Genomic DNA, 23,551 nt, shown 5'->3' with positions numbered 1-23,551 from the left:
GTACCTGGGCAGGCATTTCCGCCCCGCTTGCGTCTGGCGTCACCACGTAAACGAAAGGTTCCGCCCCGGACCCGCCCCCCAGCCGTTCACCAAAGAGCTACGAAAGGGGAAGAGAGGCGCATCCTTTCGAGACACGGCTTTGAATGCCCATCTCATTCAAGGGCGAGAAGGTGGTCCGGCCGTAGCGCCGCAGGAATCACTGCAAGATTTGCGCGGATTTGCGGCTGGGCAAGAAATGAGTCGCTGCTCTTGCGCGCCGAGGGCTTGCTTGTGTAGATAGCGGGTTGTTTTTGTTTTTCAGTGGTTAAGCATTTAAGCCGCCTAGAGTGGCTATTATTATTATTATTATTATTATTATTATTATTATTTAAGGTGGCAGCCATGGGCGTAGCCAGGATTTTATGTGTGTGTTGGGGACATAGCTGTCAACGTTTTCCTTTTTTTAAGGGAAATTCCCTTATTCCGAATAGGATTCCTCGCAAGAAAAGGGAAAAGTTGACAGCTATGGTGGTGGGGGGGCGCCAAAGTTGTTGAGCATCTTTTTAAGGAAATCTTTGGGAAATCGCGGGTAAAAATACCCCGTAAATAGGACATTGCGGAGGGCAATTAACGAAATCTTGGGTCTCCTCCAAAAGGATGCCAAAGTTTTGCGCTCGTTTTGCGCCACCAACACCTTTATATTGGTACTGGCCACCTTTTGCCAATGTCCCTAACCCACCCCCCGAACCCCACGACTCTCGGAGCTGCCCCAACATCGGAAGGGGGCTTCTGTAGAGCACCACACACATACACACACCGGAGCAACAAAGAGGACTTGGTTTTTTTATTTTTATTTTTAATTTAATTGCAAAAAAATCCATCAGGGAGTAGGGGGTGGTGGTAACATGGAACAAAAGGAAAATGAAATCTACACAGATCCCTTTTCACTTTCCTCTTCTTAAATATCACGCACGATCCACTTCCATTCTTACACCGGGGTGGGGGGGGGTGAGTCTACAAGGACGAGTGGGGGAGGCGAGTGGGGCGCGTCTTGGGCGCACCTGAGTCATTTTCTAGCAACGGGAGGGGCAAGAGCGCATCTTGCCATCTTACACGCAGCTCATGATGTGGATTTCGCTGGTCGTGGCGGTGGGGAACGTGGAAGCTGGGCGGGGCCTTTTTGCCATTCATAAGTCAGGAATTGAGGATGGAGGGAGCTGGATCGATCACAGGATGTCTGCCACGGGTGGGACCCCCCCCCCCACAAACGAAGCACCCACAGGACCGGTTCCCCCAGGGTGCATTTCAAGCCCTGATAAGGGGTGGGGATCACTATTGCGGCACTGCCTCCCTCTTGTAGGGCAGAATGAGCGGTGGGGGGTACAGTATTGTCACTCCAGCCCGTAGCGCCAGGGAGCCACCAGCAATGGCTGCGTCTCTGCCTCCATCAGGCGAATACAAAATAAAAGCAGCTCTCCTCTCCCCCCAAAAAAATCAAGGACTAAAGGCATTTGAAGGGAGGCGGTTGTGAAATACGGAAGAGCCTAGTAGGTGAAGATGTTGCCCAAAACATAATGCTGGATTTCTTGGCGGGGGAGAGGAAGAGAACAGCTCTAAATTTTGTGGGGGGGGGCGCGGTTGTGGCAACTTAGCAATCATTAAGAAAGCTTATCATTTTTGCAATGCAAAGGAAAATCTTGCCAAGTGCTTTCGAGGTGTAGGGGAAGGCGAAGGGGATCATGCCCCCACTTCCATTAAGTCAAAAGCATGTTTTAAGACAGCCGTGTAATTCAGGAAATGTGGGATTTCAATCAGCTGGTATCATATGGGGTAGGGGGTGGCAGTGGTAGATCCTGGACTCCCCACCCCATTCCTGTCTTACTCAGCAAGCAGAGCCAGGAAAAGGGAGCTTTGAAATGTCTGGAGCTTTCTTTTCATCCTTTCTGGTCCTAGAAGTAGGGAAGATGAAAAGCTTTGGGGACATCGGGCAAGACAGGTGGCCAGAAGCAAATGTATAGACCACTGAAAGCAGCCAGTCGCCTCTAGGGGCGGCCTTCCCACCTGCCCACCATCTGGGGAGAAGGCTGGCCTGAATTTTGGCCTGGAACACTCCGGGAAAACCTCGAGAAGTCACTTCGTATGATTGTTGGCAATGGAAGGATGGGAGTGAGCTACACATGTCGTTTTTCATCAGAGGGAGTTTCTGCTCAACAGGCAAGCCACAGAGGTGCCTCCCAGGGCCTGTCCCGCTTTTTATGCTGTTGAGTCTGCCGTCTCCCACTCCCCCGGCCAATGGCACCTTCCAAGGCTAGGGACCAAGGGGGCAGCCTAGTGCTCCTGCTCGGCTGTCACTCACGCCACAGAAGAACCTGGGGCCTGTGTGTGGATCCAGCCCCTCTTCCTTCACAATCTGGAAGCGTGCTTTGGTGGGGAGCAGCAGTCACAAAAGCCCCTCCCCCCACCCTACCCGCTGGGAGGAGTCAGTGCTTCCTCTAGGAACCAGCAGGGAATCTGAGCAAATCCATTTGCACTGTAGCGGAAAGGGAGGCAGGCAGGCAGGGAGGCTGCAACATGAGCCACCGAAACAGGCTAGGTCCGAACTCCAGGTTTGCTTGCTTACTCCCTAGTGACTGCTGGAGTGGCAGGACTCCATGGACAAAGGCCCCTCCCGTCACACACAAGGCTGCCAATGGGGGCCCTTCCTCTGCCATCTGCAAAATAAGCTGGTACTACTTTAAGTCGTCCGCCCGCCCCCCCCCCCCCGCAGATGGCTGCTTTTGCTGTGATGGACCAGCACACCCTGCCAGGCTGCAGTGGCGTAGCGTGGGGGTGCAGGGGGGGGGCCGGCCGCACCGGCCGCAACATCTGGTGGTTAGGGGGCAGAAATTACTTGCCTTGCCCCGGGTGCTGACAACCCACGCTACGCCACTGCCAGGCTGCTCCTCATAGCCAGGAACATCTCAACCACCCTGCTCCAAGGGACAGCATCCAGAGACTCACATCAATCAGACAGCAACTTTCAGGGGGGCTAGAGCAACAAGAAGGGGGGGGGGTGTTTCCAAAAGGATAATGGTCAGGGGAAAGCATCCAAGGTGGGCTCCAAGCATCACTGCAGCCCCACAGCAGGGAGCAGAATGGTGCCCACCCCCATCCCTTGGCAACCCTCCACAACTGCCACAGGGTTGGAAGTATGTTGAGAAAGCCACAATGTGCATTGAAGGGCCTGCTCAGCACCCTCCAGTCTGGAACCACCACCCCTCTCTGGGAAAAGGTGTGTTTTTTGGCACTTTGGGCTCATGCTGGGACCTGGAGGGGTAAGAGCATTCGTTCCAGTTGCTTAGATCTTTTTTTTATTGGTGGGTGGATGCCCAGATTCACAGCCCGCTTGACAGAGCACGGAGGAGGAAGAGGACGACGACAATGAGGGGGTCTTGAGGGGGAGGGAGCCGCTTCCGCCGCTGCATTATCTCTTTGCTCGGACAAAGTACAAGGCATTGGTTTTGGGATAGTACTTGACGTTCTGCTTCTTGTCCATCAGGCCGCCGAAGATGATGACCTCCCCCCGGCCCTGCACCACGGTGTGCAGGCTGGTCTCGGGGGGGCCTACCACACAGCTGCTGTGGAAGACCTTCCAGGCCACCCGCCCGTGCTCCTGGGCCCCCCGGACGTCCAGCACGTACATCTGCATGGGCTTGCAGTTCACGCTCTGGTACAGGGGCTTGCCCACATTCAGCGACTGCGGCGGGTGGTGGCCGAGCCGGCGGGCGATGGGGGGCAAGGCGTGGCCGTCCCCCTGGGCGGAGACGGGCCGGGGGATGCTGGGGGCTGCCGCCGCCGCCCCCTCCGTGCTGCTAGCGCTGCCGCTCTGGCTGCCAGGGGACGCCGGCGAGGAGACCAAAGGGGGACTGAGGACGGCCAGAGTAGGGGGCCCCTTGGCCGAGAGGGCTTTCACCGCCTCCAGACTCCGCCGCAGGGCGCCAGGGGAGACGGCACCCGCCAAGGAGCTGGCCGTGTGGGGCGGGGTATGGAGGCCGTTGGTCTGTTCCGGAGGGTTCCTGAAGGTCAGGCTGACCGTCCTGTTCTCTGCAGCGTCCAGTTGGCAGGCCAGGGAAGTGGCCGGAGGCTTCGGCTCCCAGGTTAAGTCAGCCACCGCCAGCCGCAGGTCCTTCTGGTCAGGGAGGGAGCCCCGCCGGGGGCCCAGGGGCAGGCTGGCCTTGGGATCATGTCCTTTGATGGCAGAAGGCATGCCGGGAGAAGCGGCCTGCAGGGGGCTGTCCAGAGAGGCCCCCCCTGTGGCCAGGGGGCCGGGCGACAAGCCCCCACTGCCGTTCAGGATGGGCGAGCTGTCCTCCCTTGCCGGCGAGAGACTCCCTTCCCGGGAGCCGGAGGGCGTCTGCCGCTGTGCCCGGGGCCTCAGGGTGCCCCACCGGCCGTTGACACAGGGCGCCTCATCCGCTGTCCGCACCGGGGACTGGGAGCGATATTCCCGCGCCTCGGGACCCAGGGCCGGCGGGGTGGCGCTGATGGGGGATGGGCGGGAGTTCAAGCTGGGGCTGAGAGGCGCCCGCCCGCTGGGGGCCTGGCTGAAGACCACCACGCACTGCCCCACCTGCAAGAGAAGAAATCAAGGGGGCACAGCGTCACCCTCTCTGCTGCCCAAAGCAAGGGGGCTGAGAAGCGCAACACGGGGCTCCCAGGGACTGGACGGTGCTGAGCTCCTCCTCTCTCAGCCCCACTCAAAGGGGGTGGGTGGGAGGTGTGGGGGTGCAAATATCCAGAGTGTGGGGGTCAGGTGGGATTGCTATGAGGCATTATGAAAAATGAAGCAAACCATTGTGTCCACAATGAAAGCATGGCATTGACTAGGTTTGAGTCATCGACAATGGTTTCTGATCGAATCCCACAAGCCTCTCCACCTCTGCCATTTGCTTTCTCTACACCTGACAAGCACGTATAAGCATTCTAGGACACAGACCAGTTGCTGGTTGCTGCACCAGGCATCCTAGGCCATAAGGTTAATAGGTAGCTTTGATGTACCCTTCCTTGGTTTTGTTAATCTTAGGGCCAGGAAATAGTTTCACATTTACTCTCAGATATGTATGCATGCTCAAAGTAGTCTTTGTAGTTAACAGGATTTCTTCTGATCTGACTTTATCCCACGTGGGGTTTTTGAAATGCTCAGAGGAAATCTGATTGGTTCTTACAAACACTGTGTAAAAAGTTCTTTTGTGAATAAAACAACCTGGGCCAAGGGGTGGACAAGGATCCTCCTCCCAGATTCTTGCTGGTCAAGCCTCGTGTGTCTTTTAGTAACCAGAGTCCAATCCTTCCTTGCTTTGAGAAGGTTACAGGAGGAGAAGAGACTCAACGCTAACAGCACCTCCAGGCAGGGCTGGGAATTGCCCTTGCCTGAAAGCCCCCAAGAGCCGCTACTGTTGGTACAATATGGAACTAGATGTGCCACAAGTGCCTAAGCTGCAAGTTCAAATCCCAGCTCAGCCAGCAGATCACTTGGGAGGTGGGGTCTCATTATTTCCCTCCCTCCCTCTTTTAATTTTTTTAAAGGAAGCCCACCGCACTGAAAGAGCTGTGGGTGAAGAGGCAGCCCTGGCAGCTGTTCCTCGCCCCCCTCAGAACCCCCCCTCGCTCACCCTGCAAGCCGGATGGCACCAGAGCTCGGGGGCGCCCTGCTCTTCATTCTCCACCTTCAGGGGTTGCCAGGTCCAAGGGTCGGAGCTCATGTGCAGCAACCAGGCGTCCTTGAACAACTGGGGGCAAGGAGGCAGGTCAGCATTGTTGGGCAGAAAAGGAAGGAGGGGTCAGTCGGGCACAGGAGGGGGTCCTCTTTCTGGGGTGCAAAGGGGAGCCGGCTGGGGACACCCCCAAGATGAGGAGGGGCTGCCTTTGCTCTTCAAAAGGTAGCCAGTGGTGACCTCTTTCGGAATAGCGCTAGACAGGCCCAACATCCCACCCCTTTGATGCTGATCTTGCTCCGGTAGAACCGCCCCCCCTTCCTCCACCCCACCAAAGACAAGCAGCAGGCAGAACGGAGGGCAACTCACTTGCTTTGCCCAAGTGGAGCAGAGAGCCAGAAAGCCGGTCTTGGGTGGCTTCTAGGAAAGCAAGCAGCACCTGCAGAATCTGGCTGGGTGCTTCTAAAGGAGCGTCTCCACCCCCATCATTCTGCCCGGACACTGAGGTCCAGCTCTGAGGGCCTTCTGGCGGTTCCCTCACTGCGAGAAGCCAAGTTACAGGGAACCAGGCAGAGGGCCTTCTCAGTAGTGGCACTCGCCCTGTAGAACACCCTCCCACCAGATGTCAAAGAGAAAAATACCGTATTTTTCGTCCTATAGGGCGCACCGGCCCATAGGACGCACCTTGGGGGTTTTTTTTGGGGGGGGGAAATGAATAAAAAAACATTATTTCTCCCCCCCCAGCTGCGGCTGCCACCCCAAGCCTTGCGCACACCCGCCCAAAGCACAGGGCGCCCTCCGGAGGGTGCCCTGTGCTTCGGGCTGCCGCCCCAAGCCTCGCGCGCCCGGTGGGACCTCCTGCCGGGTGTGCAAGGCTTGCGGACACCCGCCAGAAGCACGGGGAGCCCTCCGGAGGAACTCCAGCCGGGCTTGGAAGGCTTGCGGATAGCTTCCTGAAGCCTGGAGAGTGAGAGGGGTCGGTGCACACCGATGCCTATCGCTCTCCAGGCTTCAGCGAAAGCCTGCATTCGCCCCATAGGACGCACACATTTCCCCTTCATTTTTGGATGGGAAAAAGTGCGTCCTATGGGGCAAAAAATACGGTAACTACCAAACTTTTAGAAGACATCTGAAGGCAGCCCTGTTTAGGGAAGCTTTTAATGTTTTATAGATTATTGTATTTTAGTGTTCTCTTGGAAGCCGTCCAGAGTGGCTGGGGAAACCCAGCCAGATGGGCGGGGTATGTATGTATGCATGTATGTATAAATAAATAAATATCATCACAGTGGACTGGAGCCTTAAAAGGGAACGAATGGGGGAGTGAAGAGCCCCCACAACACGGCCTACTCACCGCATTTGGGCCCCCGCAGCCTCCGAGGACCAGGATGGTTTTGTCGTCTATGACGATCTGGCAGAGAGGGAGAGAGAAAAGTGGGCACATAGTCTTGGGGAGCCCAGAGAGGCCAGGAGCCTGCAAACCACCTGCTGCCCTCCATTGAGTCAGGCTCCTGCCTGGCCCACTGAAGCCAAGCTCTGCCTACTCCCACTGGCAGCTGCTCACCCAAGACCTTCCCAAGGTCAGGAGCAGCTGTATCCCGATGGCACAGGGCATCCAGGATTCAATCCCTGCTGGCAGTATCTCCAGGCAGGAGTGGGAAAGACGTCCTGCAGAGCCATTGCTGCCAGTCAGTGGAAGCGGCACTGAGCTAGGCAGACCAGGGGGCTAACTTGGCACAACGCCTTTTAGGTGCCAGAGATGGGAGGTAGTGGGTTCTTGCAGGATGAGGCAGGGGATGCAGAAGGGGAGGGGTCCTGCCACACTTGCCCCCTGGTGGGCCTCACTGCACGCAGAGATGCGGGGGGGGGGCGGGGCGGGTAAGGAGACCCTCACCTGCGACTGGCCTCCTCGCGGATGAGGGGTGGGCCCGGAGATGGTTGGCTTGGACCAGGCCCAGTGCTCCAGATCCAGTATCCAGACGTCATTACTCCTGCCAGAAAGAAAGAACCTTAGATGGAAGCCTTCTTTTTGATGGTGGTCTTGCGGGACATTATCGTGTTTTTCATTTGAAGAGGGGAGGGGTGAAGAACAGACTTACATTTGTCGAGATCCAAGGGACCCCCCAAAGACAATCATTTTGTCCTGGATGACACAGGAGGAGTGGCCAGCCATGGGAGGGGGTCCATGGGTGGTAACCACGCAGTTCCACCTGAAGGGGGGGGCAGGAGGGGGAGAAGAAAGAGGAGCCAGATGAAGCTTCAAAACAGTGCGCGCGCACACGCACACACTACCTCCCTTGATCTTTAAATTTCTATACTGCTTAAAAACACCAAGTGGTGTGCAAAAATCAATGACAGGCAACTTGAACAAAACATTACAAAAATATATATGAAAATGTTGCAGTAATACAGAGTTGCTGATAAATATGTTGTTTAGTCGTGTCCAACTCTTCGTGACCCCATGGACCAGAGCACGCCAGGCACTCCTGTCTTCCACTGCCTCCCGCAGTTGGGTCAAACTCATGCTGGTAGCTTCAAGGACACCATCCAACCATCTCATCCTCTGTCGTCCCCTTCTCCTAGTGCCCTCCATCTTTCCCAACATCAGGGTCTTTTCCAGGCAGTCTTCTCTTCTCATGAGGTGGCCAAAGTATTGGAGCCTCAGCTTCAGGATCTGTCCTTCCAGTGAGCACTTAGGGCTGATTTCCTTCAGAATGGAGAGGTTTGATCTTCTTGCAGTCCATGGGACTCTCAAGAGTCTCCTCCAGCACCATAATTCCAAAGCATCAATTCTTTGGCGATCAGCCTTCTTGATGGTCCACCTCTCACTTCCATACATCACTACTGGGAAAACCATAGCTTTTACTATATGGACCTTTGTTGGCAAGGTGATGTCTCTACTTTTTAAGATGCTGTCTAGGTTTGTCATTGCTTTTCTCCCAAGAAGCAGGCGTCGTTTAATTTCGTGACTGCTGTCACCATCTGCAGTGATCATGGAGCCCAAGAAAGTAAAATCTCTTACTGCCTCCATTTCTTCCCCTTCTATTTGCCAGGAGGTGATGAGAACAGTGGCCATGATCTTCGTTTTTTTTTGATGTTGAGCTTCAGGTTGATAAATATACATCAATATAAATTCATTTCCCTTTGGACACACTCTTCCTTCTTCTCAGCCTCCAGGTTCTCACCCCGGGGTCTCACAAACATTCAGCTCACCCACAACAGTCTCACCGCGAGAAGAGTTCCTGGAAGCAGCGAGTGCTTTTTGTGGGCAGGCCCAAGGGGGTGGTACTTCCTCAAGCAGCTCACAGCTGGGCCCACTTGTCTGTATCTTTTCACAGATCTCTGGATAACCAGCTTTATCACTTTCTCTTGCACACGTAACATCCCACCCTAGCCTTGGTTCGGCTCGGTTTATCTTTCGTGCGTTTGCCCCCAATTTTTTTTATTTTGTTAACTGGGTTATATAGATAAAAGTTAATGAAAATTCTTACCGTGCTCACACTCCAATTTCCACAGCAAAAAAATAAAATAAAAAATCAAATCAATGCAGGACGGCTGTTATTGGGCAGTGTACAAATCACTGAATAAAAAAAAAGGAGGGGCGGGAGAGAGGTTTGCTCCATCGTCCGTGTGATGGCCCTTTAGATAGCCAAACATCTGAAGGCCTGCCCCATGGAAGATGGAGGCAGCTTGTTTTCTGCTGCTCCAGACCTGAACCAACAGATTCAAGTTCCAAGATTCTGACTAAACATCAGGAGGAGCTTTCTGAAGGTCTCCATCGGACACTCGTGGGCTCTCCTTCATTGCAGGTATTTAAGCAGGAGGTTGGTTGGGCACCTGCTAGCAATTCTTTAGCTGTGATTCCAGCATCGCAGGACCAGGTGACCTGTGGGACCCCAAATCTACAGTTCTGCGATTCTATACACCTGAAATGAAGGTTTGAGAATGACAGACTGTTCTTCCGAACAGCTCTTACCAATTCTTGGAGGGCGAATAGGTGTGGATTTCATCGAAGAACCTTTCTGGCTGGTGCAGGGGGTAAGGGCTGGGTCGCGTCCAGCCTCCAAACAGCACCAGCAAGTCTTTGTATACCACCAGGGTGGCCCCCGCCTTGGGTGAAGGGTAAGAGCCTGCAGGGAGGAGGGAGAGAAAAGCAGACCTCACTTAGGAAAGGGCTCCCTGGATACAGACATAGATGAAAAAGCCACAGACAGCCGAGGACCTGACCCACCAAGCACCACCCTCCCGCAACTACCCGATTTGCAATGGCCAAAGTCTGCCATTCTGCCTGAAGTTGGGCAAGCATCGGGGGACACAAGCCGCTGTCTGTCTCCAACGTGGAATGGAAAGCCCTGGTTGGAAGGCAAGGAGATCCCATTTTGAAGAAGCCATTTTGCATCTTGTCTGCAAATGAGGTTGAGCAAGAGCAGAGGAGTCTTGGGGCTGCCCTTTTCCTGTTGCCCGAGTGCCAATGTCAGCAAGGAAGCTAGGCTCTCTGCCCCCTGGAAACGCCACCTGCCCCAACCTATCCTGCCAGCATCGGGTGATTTCTGTTATCAAATCTGATTTTTACTGTGAGAAGCTGCTGCTATGAAGTGGTACCTAATGATTCTAAGCAAGTTCATGGAATCCTAACCACTGGATTGAGAGTGATTCCTACACTGCAGAGAGTTGGGATAGATGACTTTTCGGGTCCCTTCCACTTCTACAGCTTTATAATTCCTCCCTGTCCCCGAGACAGCCAACACTGAGAGAGGAAAGAGCCTGTGGCTCCAGCCTCTGATTCGTCCAAAGCCAGGAGACGCTGTTTCTTCCTCCAGAGGCTTATCCTTTCATGGAGAGATCAGACAGGGCTGGTGGGTGGGATACTGCAGTCCTACCCAACGGGGTGGGGAGAGACATGCAGGAAAGGTAACTGGGCACCCAGAGACGTCCTTGGGAACTTGGCGCCACCAACACTTCCAAGGCGACCTCGAGAGTCAGAGGCCAGAGTTGCCAGCAGGATCCAAGACCAAAATTGGGGATGGGGCTATTTGCAGCTCACGCCTGCAAGACTGCAAAAATAGGCCCCTAAAGCTAGACCATCCAGCTAGACCTGGCACATGGCAAACCCCACCCCCCCAAGGCTCAACGGATCCCAGAGTTCCCTGGAGAGCCTCCCTGAATTCCAGAGGAAGTGGACAGGGCAGTGCAGCGCTGGGACAAAAATAGCCCTCCCTGGCGGAAACTTCATTGTCAAGTGCCGGGGAGGGGGGAAGAGAATCAGGAATGCAGCGAGCTTCTGTGTGTGTGAAAGGGCTACGCTTTTTCTTCAGAGAAACCAGCATTTCTGCTCCTCTGCCTGCACCCAAAGAAAGACGAAAGAGGAACACAGAGTATGCAGGACAGGGTCACATCCGCCCACAGACCCTCCCTTTCTGCCAGTTCCACACCTGCCCCCTTGAGGACTAGGAACCCGTTTCTTGGTTTGGTTTAAGAAATGAAAAGGAGAAACACCAAACACACAGCCCTTTTGCAGTGCTGCTCTAAGGGGTGGGGTGTTGGGGATGCAAGGGGGCCCTGCAGTCACGACAGACCCCCCCCCCAAAAAAGAGAACAGCCTGCATCTCTTGCTCCCATTTGCTGGAAGCAGAGGGACCTGCCGCCTGGCTGCAAATTGAACTCCCTCCTTCCTTTCCGTGGAGGGGGGAGCAGTCGAGGGAAGAGTTGGCAGCTCCTTGTACAAGTTAATTAATGCTTTCGTCAGGCAGCTCTTGAAAGGGGAAGCACAAAACCCCTAATTTCCTGCCAGGCTGACAGGCAGGTGTTGGGGGGGTTGAGGACGCCCCGCCTACAACTCCCGGGCAATTTACTGGGGGGGGGGCTTTCCTTCCCCAACTCAAGCTTTGTCTCTCCTGCCATTGCAAGGGAGGAGACTCACAGCTGGGCTGCATTTCAGCATCCAGACCAGAGTGTGTGGGGGGAGGGGGTGTCGCCTGGATGTCTCCGCCACCTGCTGGAACATCTACACCCCACTAGCACCCATCAGCTCTCCCACTTTTTTTTGCCTTGGGTAGATGGCATATTGCAGCACCCCTCAAAGCGGTTTACGAACGGATAAAACAATAAAATCAACAAAAACTTACCAGCGGTACTTTAAAACATATATAAAGTCAAAATTCAACTTTCTAAGCGCCTGGACAGGCTTGTCTAAGTAGTAATGCTTTTAGCAGGCATTGAAAAGAAGACAGTGAAGGCACCTGCTTGATGTCAACAGGCAGGGAGTTCCAAAGTGCAGATCCTGAATTCTTATACAGTCGTACCTCGGCTCCCGAACAATTGAAAACCGCAAGTTTCCAAACTTTTTTTGGAAGACGAACGTCCGGTGTGGCTTCCACTATTGTTTCCAGCGCGCCTGCGCAATCGGAAGCCGCACCTTGGTTTCCAAACATTTCAGAAGTCAAACGGACTTCTGGAACGGATTCTGATCAACTTCCAAGGTATGTCTGTTATGGTGGAACTGGTGTTACGTGTTTCGCCGATCGAAGAGGCTGAGGGGTTGCATGTGGGGCATTTAGAGTTCTGTCTAACCCTGCCCCACAGTCCTGCCTCTCCACCCACCCACGTCCACACCCTGCAGGCTCCCATCCCTCTTCCCAGCCCCAGCTGCAAGGGGACTCCATGGCAGGAAGGGGGGTGGGAGTGACAATGCTTGCCACCTCCCCACCCCAAAGGCCCCAGCTGCTGCAGCCAGACCCTTGCCATGGGAAAGGTGCTTCCGAGGGTCAGCAGGACACCTGGGGGTGCCCCAGAAGCCAGGGCCCCCCCATCAGATTTTGTTCTTTACAAAACACGCTCCCCGGCAGGTGAGAAAAGCAGCTGCCGTGTGAAGCAGGGATTTCTAATAGCAAAGGAAAAGAATTAAGAAATGACTGTATGCAACATTTGCAACAGAAGATCCATGGAGAAGCCAGCGGGAGGGACGGCGGCAAGAAAACCCTATCCTGAGGTTTTTTTTGGGGGGGGAGAGCTTTCGGTTCTTGACCCCCTACATAGCGGAACCCACAAAATGCCTCCCCCAATTTCCTGCAGCAGATTTTTTTTTTAAGGTGTTAAAGCAATCACCACTGTTATTAAAAACCAGGTGGTTGTGGGAACTGCCTCTCCTCGGTGCCATCCATGCAGCTGAGGATTGTGGGAAGGATCATCCATTTCTCACACTCCCTCTGGCTGCTGTGAGGGCCACCAGCAGAAGCACACCTCAGCCGGCTCTCCCAAGCCCTGAAAGGGGAGCTCCCAGTCAGTGGCGTAGCGCGGGGGGTGCAGGGGGGCCGGCCGCACCGGGCGCAACATCTGGTGGGGCGCTCGCTGCCTCCGGAGTCACCGAAGAGCCTCGGGTGCAGGCTGTAGCAGGAACCGACGAGCTGTGCGCGCGTCCGGGCTGAAGGCGTCCGGCAGGCAGCGGATCTCAGCGCTTGCCGTGGTCCCCGCGCGTCAGGGCCACGGAGGGCGCGCCAGGCAGCCCCTCCTCACAGCCCAGCTGCTGGGCCATGTTGCATTTTCCTCGCCTCTCTGCCCTCCTCCTCCGGGCAAGCGGCGTCGTTTGGGCGGCAGCGCCAGCGGCAACTTGCCTCAGATCACCTGACACGGACCCGCCACCGCCGCCATGGCTACCTTACTGTAAATACCCCAGCCCAGGCAGCAGCAAGAAGAAGCTGGCAGCGGCGGCAGGTTAGGGGTTAGGGGGCACAAATTACTTGCCTTGCCCCAGGTTAGGGGGCGCAAATTACTTGCCTTGTCCCGGGTGCTGACAACCCACGCTACGCCGCTGATCCCAGTGATGGGGAATGCATGGCCCTGCGCTAGGAGCAGGCAGGTACTCCAGACATCAGCAAAGCAGCCCAAGAGCACCCTTGCCCCATCTTGCTCTGTGTGGAAGGCAGAAGCCACGCAGCCTGTGGCTCTTTCTGGCTCTGTACCTGAGCTGTAGACAGCAACTGCCACCCCAGGCGAATGAGGGTGGAAACCTCCTCTCCTGCCTCCCTGCTCCTCAGGAGCAGAGGTCTAGCAACGTCTACAGGGCCTAGGATGTCATCCTCCCCTCCTCCTTAGCGTTCAAGGAGCTGCATCCCGTGACCAAGAGGCATGGATGAGAAGGAACCCCCTCTGACTCCGCTTCAGCCCAGGTTCCTGGCCAAGAACTCCTCTGGGTGGCCCCAGGATGGCAGCCTCCTCCCAGCCAACCCCAAGCTTGCACCTGCTCTCACCTGAGGCCAGTGGCCGGATCCACTCTTTGCTGTTCAGGTCGAGCCTCCAGAGGTCGTTGAAAGCAGCGTTGCAGCTGCTCTGTGTGCAGCCGCCAAAGACATACATGGACTGGTTGGCATCGTAGTAACAGGCGCCTGGAGGGACCAGGAAAGAAGGAACACCAGCCCTGAGTGCCTGGCAAGCTCAAACTCCACCCTGGGAGAGAGGGGGGGAGACACAGGAGCCAGGCCCAAGCCCACCCCTGGTCCCCAGAGGACTCCATTTGGCCCAGCAGCCTCTTGCCTTACTGTGGCCTGGAGGAAGCCCACAAGCAGCGCTCAGCCCCCATAAGCTAACTGTCCTTGAGTGGTAGACTGCCTCTGAACATGCAGGCTCCACAGAGGCATCTCTCCTCTGCCCATTTACTGACATGGCTGGCGACACCCCTCCCCTCGTTGTACGCCTCCTTCCAGCAACTCTTGTGGCCCAGCTGATTGTCAAAGGCATTGCTCTGTTTCCCTTTGGACCACTTCAGTGAGGCTGAGAGCGGGGTCTTGTCATCTGGGCACCCCTGGACCTCCATGCACACTACCCAGGCTTGTGTCCGAGGGAGGTCACTTTGGTGCTAAGGCAGCAGTTCGGCGTCACCCCTGGAGGTGCACTCCCATTGTCTCGTGAGAAAGACGGTTGTCAAGAAGAAAGCAAGGCTTGCCCACAAATGACTACGAGGAGGAGGAAGGTTTGGAGGGCCAAGACGGGTCCCTCCAGCCTGATCCTGCTGCTGCAGGGCTCTCTGGGTGTTTTTATGGGCCACCCAGAGGTCAGGGGAAGCGTTTTCCTTTATCCACCGTGGGCCCTGGCGATCAGCTGGCTGGCAGCACACTTTCCAGGGAGCAGCTACAACTTTAGCTGCCCCACACCAGATGTCTTGGGGAGAATGGGCCTGTGGGCCAACTGGGGCTCCGGCAAAGGAGCCAGAAGTTCCCCCTTCCCCACGGCTGCTCTGCAAAGGGCTTAATCCCCCCCCCTCGCTGGCCAATTTCCCAATCCCCACCTTCCACCTCCCCTGCTCTCTGTTGAAAACAAGGCCACCTCCAGACTTGAAATCTTCCATGCAAGGAAGCTGAGAAAGGGGTCCCAGGGCTGCAGACCTCTGCTACCCACCCTACGCCCTGCAGTCAGCTCCCCAGCCAGGGACTCACTGTGTGAGAAGCGCTGGGTTATGGGGGTCCCAGGGTAGGGATAGGTGCGGCTCTCCCACTGGATGTTGCCTTCTTGAACCGCCTTGATGAAGCCGTGGTAGCACTGGTGGGCCACACCTGGAGGAGGAAGAGAGAGCAAGGCATCACCGCTGGGAATTCCCCACCCAAGACCCGTAACTGCCCCAAGGCCAAGCTGGCTCCAGCTCTCTGGAGCTCCACATTGGGGCTGCCCTGACCACAGAGGTTAGGCACCTCTTGCGGCTCCCTCGAGATTTCAAGCAGCGCAAGGTGGCTCTGATTCTGCCAACAAAGGGCTGAGCGGGATACGGAGAACCCTGGCCAAACACCTTCTGCGCAGCCTGCTTCTGCTGCTTCTCCAGGCGAGTCTCTTTGGGAGTAGAAACTCGGGAGAGGCCTGTGAACTACGGGGAAGCCTGGCTTGCCATCAGGGGAGACTCCAGCTGTCCTCCCTGCCAAACGCAAGTACCTTTGATAAGGCGGTACCACTGTTTGCAAACCAGGGCTGCCATCTTGTGCTCCTGATAGGGCGAAAGGAAGGACAATATGTACTCCAGCACTTCTTCCGGCAGCTCCTGCATAGACCGGCGGAGCCTGGCGCCCCCTCCCTCGCCCTCTTCCTCCGGCCTGGCGCTGGGCTCCCCCTCATCCTGCTCCATGGTGGCCCCGTCGGCCGCAGCTTCCTCGGGGTCCACGGCCATGAAGCTGTCCTCGTCGCTGTCTGAGGAGTTGGCCATGGCACCATTCCACGTGGCAGCTTCAAAACAAGAGGGGGGCGGGGGGAGAAATGCCACACACGTTATTCAGACCCCAAGGCTGTCAGTCTGGCCCAGCTGGAGGTCCCCAGTTCCCTGGCACGCCCTCAAGCAGACAGTGGAGGCGGCCGCCATCTCCCTCGCTTGCTTCCCGACCTGCCTGCTGCTCTCATGATCTGGCTTCCCCAAGAGAGATGTGAGAGAAGGGAAGAGGGGCAGGCCCTACCCCACCTCAGATGACAGGCAGTTCTGCCCTTTCCTCGGCACATCTGCCGCCCCTACAACCCACAGAGTTCTGGAGAGGGTGATTGGATGACACACCCACCACAGGTCCCCTGCACCTGCTCAGGACCCTTGGGAGGACAGGAACAAGACCTGGAGCATCAAGAGACCTCCACCTAACACGGCTCAGGTGCAGGTCTTGGCCAATGCGCCCTATCTGGGGTCACAAAGGAGAGTCTTTCTGCATCCTCCCCAACACACACACACGCCAGCCACGCTGGTCCTTTTGGCCTACAATGGGCTCCCAACCAGCCTACAAAGCTCACCCTTTCCATGCTTCCAAACATTCAGTATCAGTGGCTTGCATGCCTCAGGGAGCTTCCATCAGCCTCACACTTAAGAGCCTCATCCCCCACGAAGCAGGACTCAAAGGAGGGTACTATGCCTATACCCCCCCCAACTGAGAAAAGGGGAGACTGTTGAGAGGAGAGAGCCTGCCTATCACTGCGACTTAGTGGATTAAAGAAAAACATTGCCCATCTCCAGGGCTAGAGAGAGAGAAGGAGGAGGAGGAGAAGGGCTCCTTCAGCTGTAACTTTAAAAACTGGTGCCTAAGTTTGTTTTTCTTCCTCCTTCTTCCCCACCCAATTTTCCTTCTGTGTCATGTCTTTCAGACTGTCAGCCCGAGGGCAGGAACTGCCTTGTTTTACTTATTGTTCTATAAACCACTCTGGGAGCCCTTCTGGCTAAACTGTGTGGTAGAAATGCTTTAATAGCGATATTAATCCATAAAAACGGAAAATAGTTTGTGCTCCAGCTACCAACCCTGTGGCTTCACAGGCTAAGACCCCTCTTGAGGATTTGCTAGAGAGTTCAACATCTTTGATTTCCTCCCCACCTAAATAAAACGTATGTCTCTTTTGAATGTTCCTTGCTAAGAAGGATGTCATGAAGCAAAACCCTCCCTGAGGGGTCCTGGCTATGTCCTTGGTCTCCATCCATACCTTTAAGCCCAGGGAGCAAGACCCCTCCCTCAGAAAAGAATTGGGTGGGGTCTTCCCCCCCAAGCACACACCCGTAGCTCTGAAGGAATGCATTAATGGAAGATGCACAGGTTTGAGATGAAAGGACAATGGGTTTGGCTGTTCCAAGGATTCACATTTGATGTTAAGACTTCTCTTTGGTATTTTTCAAAATAATTTGAAGCCAAGCCAAGCCTGGAGGCAACGGTGGGTCAGTGCTGGGGGCCTGTTGCCAAATGCCCCCCCTTAACAGGAGGGGGCAGAGGACAGCCATCTTTGAACCAGCTACTGGAGGGTGAACCTGCAGCCATAAGGACTAACAACTTGGGTTTTTAAAGCATAAATTCTTAGGGTTCTGAATTGCGATCCTCATACCAGCTGCAAACACAGTCTATCGCGCAGCCTGTGTGCAAGAGACTGAAAACCCTTCCTGCAAACTTTGCAAATTATTTTCCTGCAGAGCACTTTATTCCGTCAGGTAAGAAATAGTTCCCTTCACTACTGGCCGGTTATGCTTTCTGCCACAGCCTCAGGGAGGCGTCCTGAAGGCGGTGGAGTCTCCTTCATTGGAGATTTTTAAGCAGAGATTGGATAGCTACCTTTCTGGGATGCTTTAGTTGCAATTTCTGCGTTGCAGAAGGTTGGACTATATGACCCTTGGGTTCATTTCCAACTCTGCAATTCTACGGTTAACAGGTTTTTCTCTAGGCGGGGCTGGCAGGCATCCAAAATGCAAACCTTCCCAGCCTCCAGCCATTCCCACCAGGAGCCTTTCCCTGCCTGGGGTGTGTTTGTGCATCTCTCCCAGGCGCCCCAGCCAATGCAGCCCAAGTTCCCTGAACTTCATGGGAGGAGAAAGAGGGGAAACCCAACCCTCTTAATTGCCGGTTGTTGCCTCGGAATCTGCCTGACGTTGTAATTGCCGGGGCAGAGACAGCTTGCAAAGGTTTCGGTCCACGCCCCCCCACCAACCCACCCCCATTTTGCTCAAAGTCGGCCCAAACCAGGAATGGCTGGTAGAAAGAAAAGTCCTACGCTAGCTTCTGCTCTGGCCCCCGGAAGGCAGAAGCCGGCCCTTGCGGAGGGAGAGATGAGCTACAACCTCAAGGGAGGGGGTGCTGTGTGCCCTCCTGCAGGGAAAAGTCAGCAAGGTCTGTGGAGCCCCGCCAGGGGGGCTCTTCTCAGGTCTTCAAGCAGGAGGGGGAAAAAACTAATCCAGCCAGAGCTTCTGCCCCCTGCTGCTTTTAGGGCAAGTTCTCTGGCTCCCTGCAGGGTCTTCCCACATGCAAGTCAGGCTTTGCTTTCATCCTTTCCCTACCAGAGAAGCTTCATTCCCAGGACTGGCTACAGGTTTCTCACCGCAAAACTAAAGGCTGTACACCTAGCCAGCAAGTCACCTGCTTTACCGTTGCGCAACAAGGGAGAAAACTGCTCCTCTGCTCAAATCCAGATGGATAATCGTAAAGCAGCCATCAATATGGGGTCGGGGTGGTGGGGAGCAGGACCCTTCAAATCTCTGCTGAGCCATGAAAGCGGCCCCTCGGTCAGGTAAGTCAAATCCTCCCTAGAGGGTTGCTGCAATAGTGCAAGGTAGGTGAGAGCTCTATGGTCCATGGAGGGCAGGAGGCCCAGGGGAGAGGCAACATAATAATAATAATAATAATAATAATAATAATAATAACAACAACAACAACAACAACAACAATAACGACATGCCACCCATCTTGCCCCAGGGACTCTGGGCAGCTCCCAACAAAAAATAGTAAAAACACAATACAACATCTGAAGAATGGGGGGCACAGATCTAGAGACCACTCCCACACTGCAAAAATGGGCTGTTCGCTCAGCTGGCAGCCCCATTGCAGAGGTTTTTAGTGGTGCAACAGAGATGCTGAGAAGCCAACTGACCAAGTGGATCTGTGCCCCCGCCTCAATAATGGCTTCTGCATCCTTCTCACATCTAAAGAGGCAGAAAATCCAAGCGGGAGACAAAGTTGCCTCTTCCCTTCCAGGAGTTTCAATTAACACACAAGCACACAGGATCACAATTTTCTGCTGTATAGCCCAAGGGCCACATCCCCGTTCTGAGGGGTGGGCAAGGCCAGAGGCAGAAGTGGGCGGAGCAACAAATGTAGGTTTTGCCTCTGTAGAGTAGGCTGCTTTCTACTAATGGCCCTGGGAAGTGAGATGCCATCACAGTTTAATACCATATCCCATCCACGCAAAAGCACTCAAGGGGAAGGGGCAAAGTGAGGCCAGTGAGGATTGGGACCTGGAAGAGTCCCAAGGGTCAGACAGACAGGCCTGCAGGGCCACATCTCTCCCCTCTCCCGACCCTCCTGTTCAGCTGTCATTGGCTGATCAATTCCCTCCTTCCTGCACCGACATCCTGGAAAAGAAAGTGAGCGGGAGGCCTTCTGCTTCCATTCAGGGCCCAAATGTCAAGACAAGTTGGCCTTTCAGGATGGAACTATTATGGGCTGCCTCTTCACAGTGAGAGCCACAGGCAACTGAAGCTGGCAAAAGCTTCCTATATACTGTATTTATATCTCTGCATCTGCATTGTGCTTCATCATACTTGCTGCCTCAAATTTCAAAACCGGCAGAGGGGCAATAATTCTAAATAAAACACTCTATCAATCTCCAAATCCGATAAATGGGAACTGCAAGGAATGACCTGCTGCCTGTCCTCACAAGACAAAGGGGAAAGTGTCTGTCCCCCTCCCCTGTGGTAGGAACCCCTCCCCCAAACTGTCTTCAGGGCCCTTATGCCAAGCAGATCAGGGTCTCTCCAGGTGAACTCTGGGGTTCCTCAATGGGGATGCAGCATCCTGTTCAAACTTTGGAGTCTAGGAAGCTGCCTTCACCTAGTTTGAGTACTGCCTGCACTGACTGGCAGTGACAACTCCCCAGAGTTTCGGGCAGGAGTCTCTCCCTGTCCTACCTAGAGGTGCTGAGGGTTGAACCTGGAAGCTTCTGCATGCAAAACAAGCATCTTTCTCCTCAATTTCTTTGGCAGGTGCCTTCCTCTCCTCCCTGCTCATATGGGCATCAAGGTTTATTACAATCAAGTAGCATATAACTATTGCAACGTGAAAATAAAACGTGCTAGTTCTGGATTTGAATTTTAGCCACTTAGCACCCAAAATGAGGCTTATGCCCTTAGACCATGACTCTACGGAACCTGAGCTGCCCTGAAGTTCCTGTAGTACTCTTTGGCTACAAGGATTGGCTGTGGCTGATAGGAGCTGAAATCCAAGACCAACCATGGAAAGCCAGCAGAGGTACACCAGCCCTGTTTGCTCCAAAAGTGAGGCTGGGAGAGGGTGTGCTCCACCCCACAGAGATCAAAGTCCCTCTGCAAAGCGCCACAGTTGACATTTGCACCCAGGATGCATGGAAAGAGCTTTGCACTAGCTGGCAAGAAGTGGGAGATACAGTTCTCTTACTCCGAGGAGCAGCGGTAGCCTGGCCATGGAGCGTCCCTGACCCTTGCAGCCTCTGGTTGAAGTAATTTCTGCCCAAGCAGAGCAACACTTCAGAGCCTCCTTTCAGAGTTTACACTCCGGTCCTGCCCATGTTGACTTGGGCATTAAATGCCATTTAGGATGCCAGCCCCAAGACTACCAGCCACCTTGGCCCTTTCCCCCAGGAGGCTGTTGGTGGGCTGGCAAACAGGAAGGGGCAACAGAGTAAGTGTGGCCTCATGACCTGCTTTTGTGACTTCTCTGGGCCAGTGTGAGAGACAGGATGCCGGACTGGTTAAAGAGGCTTCCAAGGCTCAGTTAAGTTCAGGGAGTGGGGACACCTCCATTTGTTCATAGTGGGTGTGTTAGGATTGGTGCTGAATTCAGAAGTTGCTCAGGAACTTTCCTCAGTATCTCCTTAGAACAAGAAACTTCCATTTCTTGGGTAAAGTGTTTTGCTTTTTTAAACCAACCCCTCCTTTGGCTAAGAATCTAGAATATTCTCTGATACCACTTAACACAAAAATACCACTTAATACAAACAAAGAACGGCCCACTGTGCCAAGCCCTGCTCTGGAGGTACCACTCTCAAAACCGCCACCACGCAGAAAGAGTTGGCAAGAGTGCCCATGGGTAACAGCGGTGAGAAACCTCAATATAGCTGCTGGGAAGGCATTTCCCCCTCCCACAACATAACAACCCACATGCCCCCCTCGCAGCGGAGCCATTTCTGCCACATCAGATCAGCACAAGCAAAGCCAAGAAAGTGAAAGCAGAATTTGTCTTCTTCACATGACAAATTCTGGCAGCAGCAGGAGCAGGCGCTGAGGCAGAGGAGCCAGTGCCTGTGTCATCCTGCTGGGCAAAGAGGCTATGGGGGCCTCAGCTGAGCAGGGAAACACTGAGCCCACCTGGGCAAAAAAGGAGGGGTGGGCCCTCTGGGCTGGAGAGGAGAGGCGCAGCTCAGCCCAGCCGCCATTGCAGGCAGAAGAGGCACCCCCTGGTTCCCTCTCCCCTGCTGGGCAGCCAGCTCAGCTTCCTTAAAGAGAGAGACCCAGCCAAGGAGGCCCTTGCCCAGTGGCGTAGCGTGGGTTGTCAGCACCCGGGGCAAGGCAAGTAATTTGCGCCCCCTAACCCGTGGATTTGCGCCCCCTAACCCGTGGATTTGCGCCCCCTAACCCTAACCCCCAGATGTTGCGCCCGGCCCCCCCTGCACCCCCCACGCTACGCTACGCCACTGCACTTGCCTTGGCCTGGCCCCAGTCCCACAACGGGGTCCCTATGCCGGCTGCCATTTCAGGCGGGGCCAGCCTCTCTTTCCCATGACGGAGCAAAGGAGCGGGAGGGCCAGGCGGCCCCTGTCCTCAGCCGTGCGCGGGCCAGAAGGAACTTCCTCCAAGCCTCAGTCCCAGCCTCCGGCTTTGGGCATCGCCCTCCAGCCTTCGCTGCATGGAAACCTCTCAACACCGCCCCTCGCTTGATAACTGCACCCCCTTTTCAGGTCCTCGCTTGATAACTGCACCCCCTTTTCAGGCATCACTGGAAATTGAGCTAATGAGGCTCCCCCTTTCCCAAAAGCCCCCTCCCCAGGTCTGTCTGTCCAGGCATTCCTCTGACGCTGGGGGGGGGGGGCGGAGATATCCAGGGGAGCCATTCCCTTCAGGAACCCCTTCGGGCCAGCCCCACCCTCCTCCCCACTTGCCCAGGCAAAGCCCCCTCCCTCTGGAGAAAACAGGCAGCGCGCGTGGATGGGGGGGGCTCCTCATCTCCCCTCGCAGGTGCCACGGGTGTCTATTGCGGGGAGGGGTCTGCCTACCTGCTTCCCCCTCCACATATAAGAGGGCGGGGGGTCGCCCTAGAGGTGCTCCTTCAGCCCTTCTCCCCCCCCACCCCGTCGCCTCCTCGTAGGTGGAGCGCCCCTCCCTCCCGGTGCTCAGGTGCGCGTGCGGGGGGAGGGTGTGGCAGGGGGAGTCGCGGGAGCCCCTTCCTCACCTGGCTGCCGCTTCCTCCTCCTCCTCCTCCTCGCCGCCGCCTCAGAGTCTTTCCTGCCGCCTGGGCGGGCGCCCAGAGGAGCCCAAGCCACCTTCGCGCGGAGCCTGAGCCTGAGCCCTCCCAGCCACCGTCGCTGCCGCCATCTTGCCGCCGCCGCCGCCGGCGCCGTCCCGGCCGGGGAAGGAGGAAAGGGGGAGGGAAGGGATGGGGCCAAGGGAGAGGTGGCGAAGAGGGACGAGCGTTGCTAACGCGCAGGCGCGCGCGGGCAAGACCGCCGGACACGTGACCCGCGGCGGAACGGCAGGGAGAAGTCCTGTTGAAGAGCGAGTGTCACGTGCCCCCACCACGTAAAGGGCGCTACGCGGCCGCCATGTTGGGAAGGGCAAAGGCGGCGCCGGTGGGGGTGTGTGGAATGGGGCGAAGGGGAGGGGCCTAATGGGACCTTTGTCGGCGGGCGCGCGCCATCTTGGGAGGGATTGTGACGTCATGTGGGGCGACGGGGGCGGAGTCAGCCGAGAAACCTGTAACCAACCAGACTGCGCGATTTCTGTTCTCATCCTAAAGCAAAGTTCTTAACCCGAGGTACTATTTCTGGTTTAGTGGAGTCTGTAACCTGAAGCGTATGTAACCTGAAGCGTATGTAGCCCGAGGTACCACTTTTTAAACATAATTTTTATTGATTTTTTCTGTATTTCATCTTAATTCCATACACATATTCACAACTTATATTATTTGCTCAAAATGAGCTTTGACTTCCTTCCGTCTCTCTTTCTGACATCCCTATGACATTTAACATATCTATCGCATTCTCATGATCACTTTTTTATCATATATTAGCCTTAAGAAATCATATTTATGTTTATAAATCAGCAGCATAATTCCTCATTACAGAACATATCACGTTAATGCTACAAACGTTTTCATATAAGTACAATTTTCTTTCAAATAATAAATAAATTTGCTCCAGTCCTTTTGGTA

At 55.1% G+C, this 23,551-nt stretch overlaps 1 protein-coding gene across 1 annotated transcript; it reads right to left on the bottom strand.

The window, feature by feature from the left end:
• Positions 1-3,306: 3,306 nt before the first annotated feature.
• On the bottom strand, positions 3,307-22,804 carry FBXO42 (F-box protein 42). The gene is made up of 10 exons (XM_081923145.1): positions 22,574-22,804; positions 15,585-15,872; positions 15,098-15,214; positions 13,916-14,050; positions 9,646-9,799; positions 7,769-7,879; positions 7,564-7,660; positions 7,024-7,080; positions 5,631-5,747; positions 3,307-4,588 (listed from the first exon to the last, which is right to left on the bottom strand). Exons 2-10 carry the CDS (start codon positions 15,850-15,852, stop codon positions 3,443-3,445), a joined length of 2,202 nt encoding a protein of 733 aa, XP_081779271.1. The 5' UTR covers positions 15,853-15,872; positions 22,574-22,804; the 3' UTR covers positions 3,307-3,442.
• Between the last annotated feature and the right edge of the window lie 747 nt (positions 22,805-23,551).

Source organism: Podarcis melisellensis (assembly GCF_964234715.1).
Source record: "Podarcis melisellensis genome assembly, chromosome: 8".
In the NCBI taxonomy this organism is placed as follows: domain Eukaryota; kingdom Metazoa; phylum Chordata; class Lepidosauria; order Squamata; family Lacertidae; genus Podarcis; species Podarcis melisellensis.
The sequence above is the reverse complement of the archived record's forward strand: the minus strand, read 5'-3'. Positions and strand labels throughout refer to the sequence as shown.

Coding starts and splice junctions, on each gene's coding strand:
- FBXO42 (XM_081923145.1), bottom strand. CDS start 15,852: ATGGCCAACTCCTCAGACAGCGACGAGGACAGCTTCATGGCCGTGGAC. Junction 15,215..15,584: donor GTGGTACCGCCTTATCAAAG/GTACTTGCGTTT, acceptor TTCCTCCTCCAG/GTGTGGCCCACCAGTGCTAC. Junction 5,748..7,023: donor GCTGCGGGGGCCCAAATGCG/GTGAGTAGGCCG, acceptor CCTTGCCCCCAG/TTGTTCAAGGACGCCTGGTT.